This window comes from Varanus komodoensis, unplaced genomic scaffold (genome assembly GCF_004798865.1).
Source record: "Varanus komodoensis strain SLA01 unplaced genomic scaffold, ASM479886v1 scaffold18_1, whole genome shotgun sequence".
Lineage (NCBI taxonomy): Eukaryota > Metazoa > Chordata > Lepidosauria > Squamata > Varanidae > Varanus > Varanus komodoensis.
The window spans coordinates 3777674-3795746 of NW_025335548.1; the positions used below are offsets into that span (position 1 = coordinate 3777674).

Below are 18073 nucleotides of genomic sequence, written 5' to 3' on the forward strand. Positions count from 1 at the left end.
TGAAAAAGTTTGAGGACCCCTGATCTAGAACATGTCACTGATTCCACCTCAGTCACTGAAAGCTGTTTATCAAGATGAGGGAGATGCAAAATATAAGAATCATTCATTTCTCCTGCAGAAATATCATTTTTCAGGAATTTGTATCTCTCAGCTTGGGTTTTGGTCTTCATCATTTTAGCACATGTTACTGAAAAGTCAGATACATACATAATTTAGCTAGAAAATAGATAGTTCTTTTCATGAACTGCTTCTAAACATAGCTGCATGATCCTTTTGGATTATCCAGTGTATCAATATTCTGTCCATACAGATTAATTAATTGGGGGTGTACCCTGAAAATGGGAGAACAGGAAAAAATCATATCAGTACTATGACACTTTATATAAGCACTGATCTACATGGATTATCCACTCTGCAGAACATAAATGCAAGAAAATCTACCAAGTACCTAAACTCTAACAGAAATACATGCAAATTTAATGGCTACAAAGTAAATGGATGGGAAATATAACAGAAATTTCACCTCTGTTTACTCCCAGGCATAACTTGTGTGCATCTCTCCCCGCCATTTACTTCCCAGCCATGACATTTGCATATATTTTCCAGTAAATGAATGCAAATTTGATAGGCTGGGAAATATATGCAGATTTCAGTTTCAAAGTGGCAGGACAGGATTGAGCAAATGGAGTGTTGGCACCAGTGAGACCCCCCCACCCCACCATTTGCTCCAATTCCACTCATTCCCCTTGGTGTGTGTGGTGTTTTGGGTTGGTTTTGTAGAGCTATCATGGACCCACAATCACTGTTCCAAAAAGGTTTGACAAAGAGTTAATACCTTCCCTTTCTGGAGTAGCGAGAGATACTGAGAAGCATGAAAAACATGAAGAGCACTAAGAACTGTTGCTGTAGTACTTTAAGTTTAGTTCAGCTTGTTGATTTGCAAGTGCCCATTGCATATAGCTAAAATCAGAGGAACTGTTTACATTAATGGACCAGTTAGTGACTATAAAATAATCAAACATCAATCTTACCGAACATGAATTTCTGATGCCCATTCCATTAAATCTCCATCTATGTTCCAAGGATAGCTCTTTTCTGCAGAATTCAAAGTATTTCCAGTGACATGTTCACTTCCAGTTCTTGGATGTACTTTTACTTCTTCAACAACGTAAGTTTCAATAAAGGGAAAATTGAACTAAAATTCAAAAAAAGTTTCTTAGAATCTGCTAAGGAGAAAGCTTGCTGGTTCACTTTTGCGGTCTTGAAATAAGTATGAGTCTGTGGTTATTACCAGAATTTTCTTCTATAAATTAATCTCAAACAATCAAATGATACAAGATTCCCAAAGGCATAAATTGATTAAAGATGCCACAACTGACATAGCAGTATCAGATCAGCCTCCAAAGGCATTCCCTTTTCTGATTTCTCCCACTTGCCCAAATGGAAATCTACACAATGCTGTTAAAGAAAAAAAGACATGGGAAGGAATTGAAAATCCCATCTTCTTCTAAGTTCTCCAAATCAAGGCCAAGGGGTGCTATGTTACTACTTTTGTAACCAATGGGTTGGATCCAGGTTTAGTCAATGCTTATGACCCATAGCAATCAAGTACTTTGTGACTTGAATGTTTTGTAGAATGCTAATGGCAGTTGCAATGTAGCTTTGAAAATATTCCCATTAAGAGCAATACATACCTGCAGTGTGTTTCAAAGCTAATAATTTAAAGGCTACTTGTGTTAGGTACAATCATGGAATTATACATTATCTTTTCTGTCTCTCCTGAAACAAACAGAAGAAAGCAAGGGTGGAAGCTAGGGATGTGTGAGGAATCTGTTTTGCGTAGAAAATCTGCTGGATTCCCTGGTTTCAGCTTCCCAGACTCAGCCCAGAGTCTGAAGTTGTTAGGGCACCCAGGGTCCATGGGGTGCTCGCCAGGAATCAAGCCCCACACACTGCCCTATGCCTTCCCCATGGCTTTTGCATTCCCCTGGTTTCCAAACCTTTAAGGAGATGGTTTGTCAAGGAGATGCTCCTGAGTAAATATCCAAGGAAAGGGGGGGCTCTCTCCCCACCCCCCCCCAAGGTGCAGTGTGCATGTCCTCGCCCTCTCTAAATTCTGCAAAGGTACTGTGTTGTTTGCCACTGTGAGGATGGTGCTTTATATCTAATGTTCACCTGTATAGGTGAACATTTAAAAATCCTAAGCAGAAAATGTCACAAGCCTTTACCTGCTCTTGATCTCAATATAGTCAACATTTAAATATAGAACTGGGTTTTTCTGAAAATCAGTTTAGCAGCTTTACACTCTGGTGACTCCTATATATAAGAACCACATACAACTAAATCACAACAGATGGATGGAAATAGGCTAATCGGTATTAGTCTGATTGGTGATTTTCAGAAATCAGATAAAAGTGGGCTAATGTATTCTGACAGGAAGCTAAGTCTCTTTATAACATCTTCTGTGGTGCTTTTACTTCTGTTTTTATTTTGTTATGCTTTAGATATTTTGTTTTGTCTCATATTCTTTTCTTCTCTGGCCTCCAGAAGACAGAGTTGTGAAATGAATTTATACAATTTTGGGTTGCAAAATATAAGAGTAAGCCTTTACCTGGTTTTTCATACTTGCGTATCTTTTCAGATGTTGAACAAACTCTGGGCGAGAAGTGTTTCGTACAACAATGAGAGCTATGCCTCCATCATTCATTCTAAAAACAACATGGCTCAGTTAAGGTGTGGAACTGCAAAACTCACTCTTTTTAATCATAGAAACAGCGTGATTCAGAAGGGGTCTCCCAGGCCATCTAGTCTGACCCCCAGCTCTAGCTGGCGCTACTCATGACATGCCTACCATGATTATACAGGAATAATGAAAACAAGGTCTAATTAGAAATCTATTTAGTGACTCTAGCACTTCATTCATGTCAGTATTTTTCACTTGACTGTCTATTCAATAAGCAAAGTATCCATTGCACTTGCAGAACACACTGCTTATGCAATGGAGCTTTTCCAGTTTTACTATGAACCCCTGGGAATGCGCAGGAACACTCACTTCCACAATAGGCCAGGTCAGTGTAGCTTGCAGAAGAGAGTTCTGCAGATCTGTCCCGATCTGGAAATAGGGTTATTTTTAGAAGCACAAAAGTCCTTTTCAACCAGAGGAGGCAGAGTTACCCTTCTGGCTGCTATTCAGTATTATAATCCTCACATTCTGTAAGTCAGGATGAAATATAGTTTCTTTCCTCAACCCACTGAGCAAGTTCATGGCAGAGATGAGCTTTGAACACCTCTATTTGGCCCCACACTTCCAGAGTGTGTCTCAGATTCCCTTTTGTCTGCTCCTGCTTAACTGGCACCATCTGGCAATTCAGGACCAGGTGTGAGTGCAGCACCAATCACCACGGACTGATGTGTGTAAAAGAGAATGGCTTTGTTCTCTGTGCCCTGGACTATGGAACTCTTGCATGCGCTGAGCTGGAGTCCCCAAATCTTACTCAGAGCATCACCTCCTCACAGTTTAATTAGCAATGCCAAGAACCCTCAACTCTTGCAGAAGGTAATTGAGTATCTCCACGCACAGGCTTCTCCATTCAATGCACACACTAGTTGTTTTGGGAGGCAGGGGAGTTGCGATACACTGAATTTAGAGCCCAACCAGTTATGGTAATTCCAAGAGCAATGCTGACTAACGCTTGCCCAACTCCCTCTTAGAAATCTTCTATTGAGGGCCCATCATTGCACCTCTGCCTTGCATGATCCTGTCCAGTAAAAAGTCGACAATGGCCTGTGAATGCTTGCTCTCCCTGCCTGTAAGAGATTTATCCTGCTGCTGAATGAGGATCTTGCTCCCTTTCCCTCTGTCATGCTTCTTCACTGAGATGAGGAAAGACAGTGTCTCTCACCCTCTTCCTTGTCAGCTTTTTCAGCTGCCATCCCCTTCTCTTCCCCTGCATGTAACATTCTCTCACTCCCTTTCAGTTCAAGCATCATGGCTGGCGCACTGCTGCTTTTCTCATTCTCTCCCTCTCTCTGAAAAATCTGGATAATATACCTTTAACTAAATTTTGCTTTTGAAAATCATCTATTAGAAATTACTGTGTTCCATATTGGAAGAGATTTCCTTTATTACAATTCTAACTGATGCACTGGGCAATTCACAAGGTTACGTAAAGAAGAAGCCTTACGGATCATGATATGGCATCTACAGGACAGAAGGAATAGAAGCCTTTTCACATTTCTTGTTTGCCTGCTATACATATAAATGCATAAAAGATGGATACCTAGCCCAACCTTTACTGTATATTAAATGCAACACGCCTTACAACTGTGTACCTGTTAGAGGAGGCCACAGGTAAGCTAGCAAGTATATTTTACAGGTAAACTAGAAAGTTTTTACAAGTGTTGCAACCAGACAACTTGTAAAAGATGCTCTAAAATAACAACATTGATTGTTCTGGCATTCACTGCTTTTCATTCTGCATACAAGTTTTCACAAATGTTTATATCTTGTATTTATTACAATAATCAATTGTTCAGCTACAAAGAACTAGATTGCCTATTAACAAATCCGCAGGGAGATTATTCCTTGATGGCTTACCACTTAAGACGGACTTGTAATCAGTGTAATTATCTAATGATTATTCTAGGTAGATGACCTCATCTGCTTGATCCAAAAATGGTTACAATTTGTGAGATTAGAGAGTCAACAGTACTCTGTCTCATCACTCTTCATCCCCTTCTCAGCCTCAGAAGAAAGGTCTACATTGCTCATGACACAAGCATGCATCCTGGGGATGCCAAGATTTTAGAGACATGACTCTAATTCTGTAAATCCTTACTGACCTGGTATTAGGTGCCAAGCCTCTTGGTGCCATTGAACAGAGACAAGGGATTGCCATAATGCTCACATTGAGGAAGTGACCCTGGATCCTGTGCCACTGATCCTCGCCGTCTAAATACAACATCATACCGTATTACTTCAAGCAACACTAATTATCTTCTGAAAGTGATTAAACTTGAAAACTTACCAGATTTAAGGCTCACTTGCTTCTTCCTAAAAAAAAAAATGTGTTAAACAATTAGAAGGCACTGAAGGAGGTAAAATAACAAATAAGAAAATGCAACATTTGTGCTTGAATGGAAACAAAATTAAGATTGAACACCAAATAAGAAAATACAAGTTAAGTCTGATATGAAAGAATGGCAGGCTTGAATTTTGATCCCAAGCATATTACTGTAAAACAAGTTCTGCAAAAGTCAACAGGAATTATTTTTCATTAAAGTTTCAAAAGAAGCACACTAAATTTCTCACCTAATTTTAAATTGCTTATAGTATAATCTGAGAACAAAACAAATATCAAATCCTTCATAATATAAGGACACAGTCCTATGGGGATGCCCCTAACCATCCATGTTTGGACAATGATGGGCATCCTATGCGGATGTGGAGGACCATGGAAGCAAAGGATGCCCCTGCACTGCTTCCTTCCAGGCTGTGAAATGAATTATTTTACCTGTCTAATTGTAGCATTTTGGAGGGGAAGGTAAGGAGGCTGAAGCACTGCCAGAATACATTGTGCCTTGGCAGCACTCCTTTGAATGCCCACTGCAAGCAGTATGAATCTGAGCATGGATCCGCAGATCTGAGGTTGGAGAGATTACCAGCTTCGGAGCTGGGCATCCAAACAATTCTATGGTCCCTGGACACTGTTGCGGGTCACAGCCTACTGTAGCTCTTAAGTCATTTTTTTTACAGTGTAGCAATCAGACCACTGCAATGGTCCCAACCAACTAACATTAGTCATAGTTGAACAGAATTCAATCCAGTGGTGTTTCAGTCCATTACAATTAGCAATTGCATTGACACTGTTATGAGATACACTGTTAGGAATCCAGACTTGTGACTGGTTGATTTTTACCTAGCATTTTCCTGGCAATCTTTCTGTACATTCTTCAAAGGCAGGAATGATAATTCACAATCTTCTGGTCTAAGGAAAGAATGAAATTAGTTCATACAAAAAGAACTTTGTCATACTAATTTAAATATTTGCAATAATTCCTTGACTTTGATATTGTAAGACTTACAGCAAAATCCTACATGTCTACTCTCAGCATATTCTATTAAATTGAATGTGGCTTATTTCCAGTGATATGGATCTAAGATTGCAGCCTATATTAGCTACTAGTCTATATCTAGATTGTTTCGTTATAATGACAATCATCAGTCTTTTGCAAATAGTTAAACATATGAATCCACGTTTTCTACATAGTGCATTTTCATCCTGAAAGTAGCACAATTTGTATCTTAAAGAATTTATCATACTTCAGACTTGCCAGTGCCTTGATCACAGCAAAATCTTTTCGCTGATTTGATGGCATCCAACGATGCTTTTCAGCCAAAGCTAAAGTCCTTGCCCCAAAACCGAACATAGAAGAGAACCCAAAACGAAGTAGTTTGGTTGGACTACTGAAGGTGCAGACATCCACTGACTGTACATGCCCTGAAATAGTAATATTAATGCAAATATATGTATGGGTTTTTTAATATATTTTATTTTTGTTCAACCATCATTACAGGTCTCAGCTTTCATGATCAAAAACAAATTAAAGCATGCACTATTTAACTTCAACAATAATAAAACAGTTAAAACCTTTAGAGAGCCAGGGCTCCTATATCCTCTCTCAGTATTAAGCACCTATGTGTTTAAAAAGGTCTCAGAGGAAAACTGAGACTTCAAAAGGCAGCAATGAAAGACCTAGAAAAGTGCAGGAACATTTCAGTGGAGACCAAGGCCAAGATCTTGGTCTTGGTCAACATTATTATATTCCCTATCCCTGTGCAGAGGTGTGAAAGCTGGACAGTGAAGAAAATGTTCTTGAAACATGCTGCTGGAGAAGAAGTTTGTAAATACTCTGGAGCAAAAGAAAGTAAAAATGGGCCCTAGATCAAACGAAGGCAAGAATGTCCTTGAACCAAACATGAAAAAACAGGCTGTCGTACTTTGGGCACATGTAAGAAGGCAAGTCCCACTGGAGGAGACAATAACGCTAAGGAAAGTCAAAGGCAGAAGAGGAAAGAGAAGGCCTATGGTGTTGATAAATTCTGTAAAGGAAGACAGAGCCTCGAGTTGACAAGAACTGAGCAGGACTGCCAGAGACAGATCAATCTGGTGGGCATTCATCATTCACAGGTCCCCATAAATCAGAGACTCCTTGACAGCAAATCACAACAGCAGCAGCAACATATTTGAGTAAAAAGTAATAAAATTCTACCACCCTCAACTATCAAAAGTTTTTGTTTCATTTTCAGCTACTCTTATCCTCTGTATTACCATGCAACACAGCCCTGGCTTTTCAGGAGGACCCTAACCATCTGGAGAAGTCCTTTGTGGGTGAAGGAGGCAGCAAAGGAAAGGGTGGGAAAACTGATAGCGTGATCCCTCATGCATCCCCTTCATGCAACCACTGGATGCGCCTTAATGTGTGCAAGAAAAAAAAATGAGTTACATGTGAAGGACACACATTCTTCTTACATGGAAGTTATGTATGAGGTAAGCAGTGAACTACAGACTGACTGTAGTACGGTAGGGAAACCAACATAGGTACAAAAAACTTTTGACAATTTCAAGAACAGAATATTGTACACAAGAAACATGTATTCAGGCTTGTCAGTATTATACTATGCTGCCTTTCCTTTTCCATATACAACATGACTTCTGCTTAGCAAAATATTGGTTGGTTGGCTGGCTGGTTGGGAATTTCTATATACTTCTCAAAGAAATTCCCAGGGCAGACTCCATTAATACTAATTACTAGCATGTTTATGATCTCCCAATAATAGCCATGTGTAACTAACAGAGAAGATGTAAATCAATTGTTAAAAACTTACAGATGAGCTAGAAAAATAATATCTTTCTATAGCTGCAGCACACTACCAAGTTTAACAGGGAAATATCAAACTCCTAGAACGGGTTTTGGCACATGTTTTCCACCATGTGTGCATACGAGTACAAAAGGGTGGAATGCTCATGAGATTCCAAACAGAAGACATTGTCCTCAAAGTAAGAGTAGCAACACCTCATAATGTTGCTACAGACTGCTTAGACAACCAATTAGTGATGAGGTGGTTGGAATCAGACCACACAAAATGGGAGTGTGCCTCACAGTTGTCTCACTTGTCACGGTGAAACTTCCCTTGAGTGGAAGACCCACCTATGACAGAACCTATTCACAAATTTCACTATAACAAGGGTGGATTGTGTGTATGAATGATTTGCAATAAACATCCTTCCAAAGTATGCCAGGAATGTACAAAGACACTTCTCTCCAAATGTAGGAGATAAACCAAGTAAACAGTTTTAACTGAACTGCATGCTGAAAAAAGAGCTCATACTAGAACTTAACAATTAATGGCATTCTGCATTCACACTGAAAAAGCAGCGCTAAACCTCTTATTAACATCTGTTATTTGAAACTAATAACTTGAATGCAAATATTCCTCTTCCATATCCCCAAATACCTCCATCCCCATCCCTCATAGGATAAGAATGGATATTGAGGAGGAGAATTCCTTCATTCTCTCTAGCACATTGGAAATTAGCTCTCCTCATGCAAAGAAAGAGAATGGCTCCATGGGAAGGTCCCCAGCTGGAGGTCATATCCTGGCTTTCATACACTTCTTTCAAGTGCACTCAGAAAGTGCTGCATATGAAGCATAGCAAAGCTCACTTACACTTCTTCATACCACAGCTATTACTGGCATTGTCTGAATCACATAAGTTTCACATATGGCTAAATAGTATAATCCTATTTGCCTTATTAACTCAACACGCAAAAATGTAAATGAAGTCTTTTTATCTGTGTATAATAGCAGTATTTATGAGTTACCCTCATGTAACACAGAATACTGAGAACTTCTTTAAAGTTCTGAAGGATGGAGTACTTACCCATTATTATATGCAATGCTGCTGTTAGGGCATGTTGGACTCCGTTCAGAGTATGTGCCAAAATATTTGTAGAACCTGTAAAGGTTAAAGAGTGTGCTAACAACCGAAACCATCAGATAGAATATTTCAAAATTAATCCCCTAATCCTGTTCAAGTGGGACCGCTTGATCAGCAATGGGTAATGTGCAGTCCAAGGCATTAAAAACAGCCTTTTTGATCCCTTTAATTCATTTTTATTTATTTGCAGTATTTGTATACTGCTACATATCTAAACAAATTCCAGGATGGTGAACAATTAAAAGATAAAGCAGATACAAATAGAATTCACTAAAGACAGGAAAACATTAAAACCATGGCTGGTCAACAAGGAAGGCTTCTTGGAGCAAGGCCATCTTCAGCAGGCAATGAAAACTAGTGTTGAAGCTTATCTGACTTCCAAAAGCAGTAAGTTCCATGGAAATGGAGCTACCACACTGAAGGCTATTCTTCTGGTGGACTCTGGTTGGGTCACGGGTCCCTGTGGAACCACCATGAGAATGTCCTCTGAGCACCTCAGTGATCAGGCAGCTTAGTAACAGAAAATGTCCTCTCTTAGGTAGGTCAGAGCTTTGAACACTAGAACTGGAAAACATGGATCTGGAATAATTTATTTATTTACTATTTATTAAAACATTTTTATGCCTCCCCATTCGCCGAAGCCTCGGGGCGGCTTACAACAATAAATAAATAAACAACAATTTCTTCCAAGCTTATATTTATCTCATCAAAACCAATTCCTTTACCTCTATAGAATTATAACAAGTTAAATACTTTGTCCTCTGAATTCTGAAATCACTACTGTTTATTTTTTTTCTTTTGCAGGATCCTTCCTTGGAATCTTCAAAGCAAGCTATGCTCTGATCCTTTACCATTTTTATCACCCAGCTTTAACCCAGGATGAGCACAAGCATGGCTTCCCACAACAAGATGGACAGTATTCTGTTCCTAAGCACATTTATGTAGGGTTAGTTAAATCTCTGGTAATTTCTACTATTTCAGCATGATATTACACTTCTGATGCTTAGCATTTATTTGACACTAACAAAAATACTAGTAAGAGAAATAATCATAAAGCCTACAGATTCCTTGCAGATCATGGATTTTACATTTCCTCAGTGACAGCACAATGTAGCAGTAATTTAAGGCCTATTTATTAAAGAGTATTTTAAGTTATGGCAATTCTCACTCTGTGGAAAATACATTTTTTCACCAACTACATTCTGTAAAATAATACTTAGGTTCATATGCTTCTGTTTCTTCTAACATCAACTGCTAGCCAATCCTTATTCTGAAGGATGCCAAAGAGCACAACAGTATCTTCAGTTCATGTAAAGCATGCTTGCTGAAGGTACCAGGCAAAATTATAGGGGGAAATGTCCTTGGAAGTGCAAGCAGTCCTGCAGAACAATTAACTTAATTAAGCAGACAACATGAATATTCATAAGTCTGTTAATGTCTCCCACATCCAAACAGATAAATGTGATGTAATGACTTCCTAGTCAAGCATGTCTAAGAGTCTCATGAAAATTGCACCAAACTGTGGTTCCTTGCCCAAACTATCATGGAAACTAAAAGTCACATAACAATATTTTTTCTCCACAAATTAATTGAAGGGAAGAATTAATATAAGTGGATGAATTAGGACTATAAGAATTGTTCCATATATATATATCCCACACACACACACACACACACACACTTCCCTTTGTTCTACAGCAATTAAACTGTTTTCCCCCATCCTTCCAGTGTTGTTCCTCTTTATCTAAATCCCTCTGTACAGTTCCTCAGCTATAGTTCCCATAGCAACAAACAATATTCCTAAATGGCCAGCAGAATCACCACAGGCTTCCTCCATCTAATTTGTTTTATTTTGACTACAGTATAGCAGTTTGATATGCGGGCCTTGTAAAGGCTTCTTTCCTGAAGAGGACACCCTCTTTCATGAACAGCGTGCATGCGCTCTCTCTCCCACACAACTTGAAAGCTTCAATTCAGGCACTTACTGACTGTTAGAATTCAGGAAATGGATGGTGGTCTTTACTCAGAATTTCACCTTCATAGGCCACTTAATTCAGGTTTGTAAAATGCATCATCTACAGAGCTAATACTGTAATTGTACACAAGTTCACAGAACATCTTTACAGACTTTAGCAAGCCTTCACCGAAATGCATTTAGAACAAACATGTTAAAGGTTAATTGTTTGTTAGATGCTAATTCAAATTTGTTTCATTGCCTTGCAGTCTGACAAAAACATCTCTCTCACTTGTGCTACACTTTCTTTTATTAACACAGAGTAAACAGCAGAATAAGATGTGAAAAGTTTCCATTCCATCTCACCTAGCTTTCCTAGCAGCCATAATGACAAGTGAAGGTCAGAGTACTAGCCTAATTTTTGTTTCCTCCATGTAATTAGCACTATTGTATGCTTCTTGCTGAGTCCTTGTTCATCTTATTCTACCTCATATATCAACTTCATTTGGCAATTTATATACAGGTTTTAATGGGGCATTATGTTTCAAAGTAAATACAACAGCCAAAGCAAGACAAAACATTTTGCTTTGCATTTTAATTTTTTAATTTTTTGAAGGGTAACTTAACAGTCACTCTGGGGAAAATGAAATGCAAGGTGAACTGGCATCTTAACAGTAAAACTCTATGAAACAATCTGGACTTAAAGACTGGTAAGAACATGCTTGTTTGTCAAACTTGGACAGACAGGATGGTTTTTACTTTGGATCAGTAGGCAGGTCCTAGTGCTAACTTTTTGCTGATTTCTGTCTTGTGTGCTAACAATCAACTGCCAGCTACAGCTGCACGGCAATAAATGCTACTGAGCTGTTTGTAAGAACAGAGACTGCTTGCACAGCTTCAGAGCCACCTGTGTTATTGGATGTACTGGTTGAAGTCTATGTACATACATATTCTTTATGATTGGTGAATGAATTTATAGGGTCTTAGAAAGAACCGGATAACAAAATGGAGCAGCCCATTTTGCATAGTAACTGTGGATCTTCATTGTTATCTATTTTGCAATGGATCTTAGGCTATGTTTAATTCAGTAAAAACTGCTATTTCAAGTATATGGGATGCTGCAAACTCTTTTTGAGAAGGGTTTGATAAAATTGCCATTTGTTAGAGGTGCTATGTAGCTCATGTTTCTCTTATTCATATGTTTTGGTTGTATTTAGTGGCTGCTTCCTTTTGGGAAGAGGTAATAACTTAGATAAATTTGTGATGGAAGGTTCTTTAATATTCAGTGATACACATGTCCTTAATTATCTACCTGTCTCTTGGAATTTAATGCAAGGTCAATGCAAATGGATTTTCCATGCTGTTTTGGCAGGTAAAAGACTTATGTTACAATTCTGGAAGGATAATCGGCCATGTGCAATAACACACTAAGTGAAGGATTTAATGAAACTTGTTATTTTTGCACAGGTGGTCTTTAGACATAATTTTCAAATTGGAAAATATATGGATATGTGGGCTGACTTGGTTGAAGTCCATGCATAATCACCTTTACATTAGTTGGTTGCCTATATAATATTAAGGGACATAGAATACATATACAGTATTATGATTAATACTAAATTATATGTTAAACCTCATGTAATAAAATTAACATTTTATTTGTTTTGTTCATCTTTTTCCCTTCTCTATTCACTGTTGTTTAAGCTCTCTTTTGAAATATTCAATATTAAAAAAAAAGTGTTGTAAAGTCCATTATGACTTGATTAGCACTAGTTGCATGACCCACAGCAAAACAATGAAAACTCCTGTAATTTCTTTACTATTGTGAACCGCCCAGAGGTGCTGTGGCACAACGGGTGGCATACAAATGTTTTAAATAAATACTAGCATAATTATTAAATGTGACCTACCATGAATGTAAACAACTCTGAGGAAATTGGAATAACGCAACATCTTGTGCAACCATTTGTAGAACAGGCTGTGTGATGGCCCATGCAGTCACTCACACATGCAGAAACAAGTACTGGATCCAAGACTCGCACAAGGCTAAAAGCCGAGCTTACACAAGTGGAAGGAATTGACACCACTGGACATGATCCATAGTGAAACAAAGGCCAGCACTTTTGCTGTGCTTCTAAAACAGTATCAAATCACCATTTTGGCAAGGGTTGATTTTACATGGGCCATACCTAAGTCTGTGAGGAACAAACCAAACTTCTATGGCGACCCAACCAAAGATTAGGGCACCTGCCCTTAAGAAGGTCAGACAGTTGGTCACCTTTCAATAATCCGAAGGATAAGCATGCGGATTCCACAGTATCAAATTTGGAGGAGATTCTGAACTGTAAGACCACAGAAACTATTTTGTAGCATTTTTTATATTTATAGTGTCACCTGCTGGTATTATTCCAAGCGGAAGTGGTGCTCTGGCTGGTGCAAGCGTATCCTTCCTGTCCCTTCCAGCATCCATCTGCGCTCTCAGTAAAAGACCATTCGCGGCCTCACTGACAGTCCCATCTCCACCAACACAGACCACCCTAAAGGGAGAAAATGGCCAAGCAATTCATTCATTCATTCATTCATTCATTCATTCATTCATTTAAAACATTTCTATGCTGCCCCATTCGCCGAAGCCTCGGGGCGGCTCACAACATAAATTAAAATATAATACATTCAAAATATAAAACAAATTAACAATATAAAATAAGTCGCCCTGGCCAGATAAAATAAGCAAATAATATTAACAATTAAAATGATGTTTAAATAAAAAGGGGCTTTCATCAAGTTGAAACGGACTACATTTGTACTAAACATGCACTAAAAATGAGGGTGGAAACTTTACTCTTAAGTACTTGAATTACATATAGCAGGGCACATACACTTGTTTCATTTGTACAAACCTTGATTTACAAGACCCATGAGCACTCTGATGCCTGAGCTCTTCTGAACATAGACTGATTCATGAAGTGGGGGGGGGGGGTGTAACAGGACACCTACATCAAATACTATGAAGTGGCATACTGAGAGCCAATGTGGTGCAGTGATCAAGAAAGCAGGTGTGGGACTCAGGCGATCTGACCTCTAGTTCTCCCTCAACCGTGGAGCCAACAGGATGACTTTGGGCCAGTCACAGATCCTCATCCCAGTCTAACTCCCAGGGTTGCTGTTATGGGGATAGTATGGAGAGCAGCAGCAGGAGCATGGTGCGCACCACTCTGACTTCTTCGTAAGAGAAAAGGAGGGGTATAAATCAAATAAATAAATAAATACTGAGTGCAGGACAAAACTCTGTTGTGATGGAAGTGAGACATACGCACAGATAATTAAAAAGACCTCTGCTGCCTTGATAGCTGAGATGTTTTCCCAAAGTTAACAGTATCCTTAATAGAGATGTAAAACAATTAAATATTCTCTTACCCATGAAATGGCTTTAGATCACATTCCTTAAGCAATGCAAGAGCATGTCCTTCATATTCAGTAACTATGAAAGATACATCATTTGTTATAATGCAGGAACTATTAGACACCAATTCAAACACTCAAGTTCTCAGCGCAGAACAATAAGCCTGCTTTAGAAGCTATGAATCACAATACAGAAAGCTACTAATTTTCCCTTGTGGGCTTTTTGGCCTCTCCCCTTAGAGCAGCAGATCCCAAGACAAAGAACAGATTGTATACAGCATGCAATGCTTCCGTTCTAGCAGAACAATCCTAAAGTCATTATAGATTATGGCCATTATTATTTCACCCTCATATTTTGAAGTATGAAAAAGGCATGCTTAGCCACATAAATTCTGCCAACACAATCCCTGCTGGCCATAAACCTTCAAACTTGGAATTATGGGCATCCTACTGAGAACAGGAAAGCATGGAGGCAAAAATCCACCCATCATTTTTTTCTGCCCTGCAAAAGCCTTAATGTGGGCAATTCTGGTCTCAAGTCTTTAGGTATAACTCCCAAGGAGGACAGGCTGAGGCACCACCGGGACACATCCTACCCCAACAGAGGCTTACTCTACTCCTCCTTGCCTCCCGGAGCGCTCACTCCGTGTGTTGGCTCCAAGGTTGGAGCTGCTCCCACCACAGATCTTTCCACATGAGCTACAAGGCCCGAGGGAGGGTACTTCAAATTTGGAGTCCCAGAGCCAACCTTGGAAAACATTTCTGACACTGGAGCTGGTACTCTGAATTTTCCTGTGGCCCTCTAAACTCTGTCAAGAACTACGCAACTGAGCTCTTAGTTACAAAATCTGTTATCTTCCAAGGAAGACAATCAATATTTCGCTTCCAGACCACTAGTTAATAATCTAACAAATGTAAATGTCAGCACAAGAATAATCTGTCACCTTTTATGACCGGAATGAGCAAAATGCATATCAGGATGTACCGGCACAGTGCTCCCAAAGGCCACTGGAAGCTCCCAGTCGTCTCAAGGGTGGCTCTCCACCCCCACCCCTACCTCTCTGCACTAGCTGTTCACATTCAACAAGAGCTCTCTAAGCTTTGCCTGGTTGTTAAGCTGGGGGACAGCTGCTATGACTTGCGCTACCAAGGTGGTTTTTGGGAGAAGGAGTCAGGAAACATGCCACTCATCAACTGTAGGGCAGCTGGGAGTAGAGAGCGAAGAGGACAACTAGCTGCAGCATGGGTGGAGCCCAAGCAGAAAGGACAACACGATCGCCTTGCTGCAGCAGAGCACTGTGCGGAAACAAGCTGGAAAGCAAACCAAATGTGTAAATGTGCATGAGCAATGCTGAGAGATTTTTGCAGCACTGTGTGGAGTGGAGCACTCTCTGGAAGAACCGTCCCTACCTAAGAACTAAACGAGACTGCTGGAATGGACCTGCTGGTGACTGGCTGAGGATGAGGCCTTCTTGGATGGCATGGAAGTAGATGGGGAGGCCTCCCACCAGGTCTGGTGCATTATGTCACCACCTGCCCAGAGACAAAGAGAGGAAAGGCCCCCAGGTGGCCTTGGCAATTCTGTCTGAAGCCTAAGTGACTCCTGTTTGAAAAACAGTGAAGATCATTGTACTGGTAAATCTCTAGCTGATAGTCAGTAGATCATCAAATGCTCTTACCTCCCAGTTGTTTAACAGTAGCAAAAACATAATTATGCTTTCATGTAAACTCTGTTGCTTGGGGTAATCAGAAGTGGACTTTTGTGAGCTCAGCTCAATTGTGGTGCTCAAGTGTCCCCTCTTCTTTAAGTCCAAGTCTTTAATATGAAGTGTATGTACCTGGCTCTGGTTGGTGGGTCTTGTAGTGCTAATAAAAATACCAAGTAGATCCAACAAGTCTAAGTCTGTCCATCCCTGTCTGGATGTAATTATTTTTCACACAGAATTGTTTGAAAACACAAGGGTCTTTGCATTGGTAAATGCAAATATTTAACTTGGACAAATTAAGCATGGAAATAATAAAGCTGCATACCAGTTGAAAAAAAGAATGTAATACAGGAGGGTGGTGGTACAAGTATACACCAGAAACTGCAGCCTCTGGAGGAAACAAATCTGTCAATCTACATTGCTGTCTCTGTTTGTTGATACTCTGTGTGGTATAGTAAATGCTAGCAAATGAAGACTAAACTGGCATGCTGCAGATGGCATAAAGCATCATAACCACATTTAGCATTTTCTAGGGCATCTTTGCCAGAAGAGACAGCCCAGATGCATCCACTCATCAAAGATTTCTGCTGACTGACATGACACTTCCAGATGGATTTTTTGTGTAAGAATGTGCATTATTATATGCAAGATTACATTAATTTTTCATGCTCGTCTGTCTTTGGTGATAGTACATTGTCTCTTGTCTAGTGTTTTTAAATACTGTTAAATTCAGTGTGCGAGTATCTAAAAGCATTTCTTATTAAAAAGCTTCATAGCCAGCCACTCACCTGCTTCATTATGATCGATAGCAATGTCCTTTAGGTGAGTAAGTGGAGCAATGTGCAGAACACCACTGCACTGTTTCTGGCTTGGGGCTGCAAATGCAGAACGCCAGCCATGGAACAGCACCATGGTGCCATCATTCCATATGCTAGATTCCTGACCCTTGGCTTTTAAAGGCCCAAAGAACAGCATGACGAGGCAGAAGCATCATTGTGGCATTATCAGTTAAGTGGAAATTAGCCCTACCATCCTTCAAAGATGTAGAGCTGGCTAGATGAAAAGCTTTAACACAAAACAATGCAACCATTGTTAAACGTTCTTGAGCAGATCTCATAGCCCAGTCAATCCCACCTTTCTCTACTTAGCAGAACTCACTTAGTAGGTATTCTAGACACCTGTCTTTGGTTATTAATAGAACAGTCCCATAGTCATTTCTCCTGCTTCCCTAACACCCTCTTCTGAGCCAGGAGGGCAACAGACTGAAGTAAGCTAAATTGGAGAGTCAAGGGCTAGGTGGAGAAAGATGCCTTCAGACATAATGATAAACCATAGCCTGCTCCCCTCTTCTTTTTAATTGCAGGTGCAAGATTAGAAACATTTACTCCTAAAAGGATTAGCTGTGATTCACTGTTAACTAGGACAAAACAGTTAGTTTTAACTATGCAATTAATTTAACAATGGCTGATCCAAACATAGAGTTGACATTGGCCTGTTCAGACAAATCAGTGAAAATTTAGCCGAGTTGGACTACATTCAGACATATCAACATACTGCAATTTGCATTCAACAGAGGCAAATGTTTCTGATCTCCTTTCAGTTGAAGGAAAGGGAGGGATGCATCAGCCTGAGGCTCATTCATGAAGCACCAACCATAGTTTTGCATTATGTCCAACAAAGGGAAGTCCAACACTGTCCTAAATAAACAAGGGCTTCCTGAAATGTCTCGCAAACTGAAAATAAGGAAACTTAGGCAAATACTTAACACACTAATTCATACACTTGTAAAATTTGGATAGTCTAGATTCTTATTTTAATTAGATTCTTATTTTAATACACAGCTTTGTCCTTCATTTCAGATTTGTGGGGAAAACTTTTACCAGCAGAAAAAAAGCTTTGGAAGCCTCATACTGAAAGCTTTCCTACTCTACTGAAGGACATCAGGACTTTTGCAGGATGTGTGGACTCCAGTCCCTCCTTCAGGAAAAGCTTTGCTACCTGCATACTAT

At 39.6% G+C, this 18073-nt stretch overlaps 1 protein-coding gene across 1 annotated transcript in view; it reads right to left on the reverse strand.

The window, feature by feature from the left end:
• Nucleotides 1–216: 216 nt before the first annotated feature.
• The window catches only part of CERKL (ceramide kinase like), a 48973-nt gene continuing 31116 nt past the window's right edge, over nt 217–18073 (reverse strand). Inside the window, exons 4-13 of the mRNA XM_044427067.1 lie at nt 14374–14437; nt 13351–13493; nt 8946–9020; nt 6323–6500; nt 5919–5987; nt 5028–5053; nt 4843–4951; nt 2612–2708; nt 1032–1195; nt 217–332 (exon numbers count right to left, since the gene is read on the reverse strand). Coding sequence (XP_044283002.1) covers nt 251–332; nt 1032–1195; nt 2612–2708; nt 4843–4951; nt 5028–5053; nt 5919–5987; nt 6323–6500; nt 8946–9020; nt 13351–13493; nt 14374–14437 — 1007 coding nt within the window. The 3' untranslated portion in view covers nt 217–250. The remainder of the gene's footprint in view (nt 333–1031; nt 1196–2611; nt 2709–4842; nt 4952–5027; nt 5054–5918; nt 5988–6322; nt 6501–8945; nt 9021–13350; nt 13494–14373; nt 14438–18073) is intronic.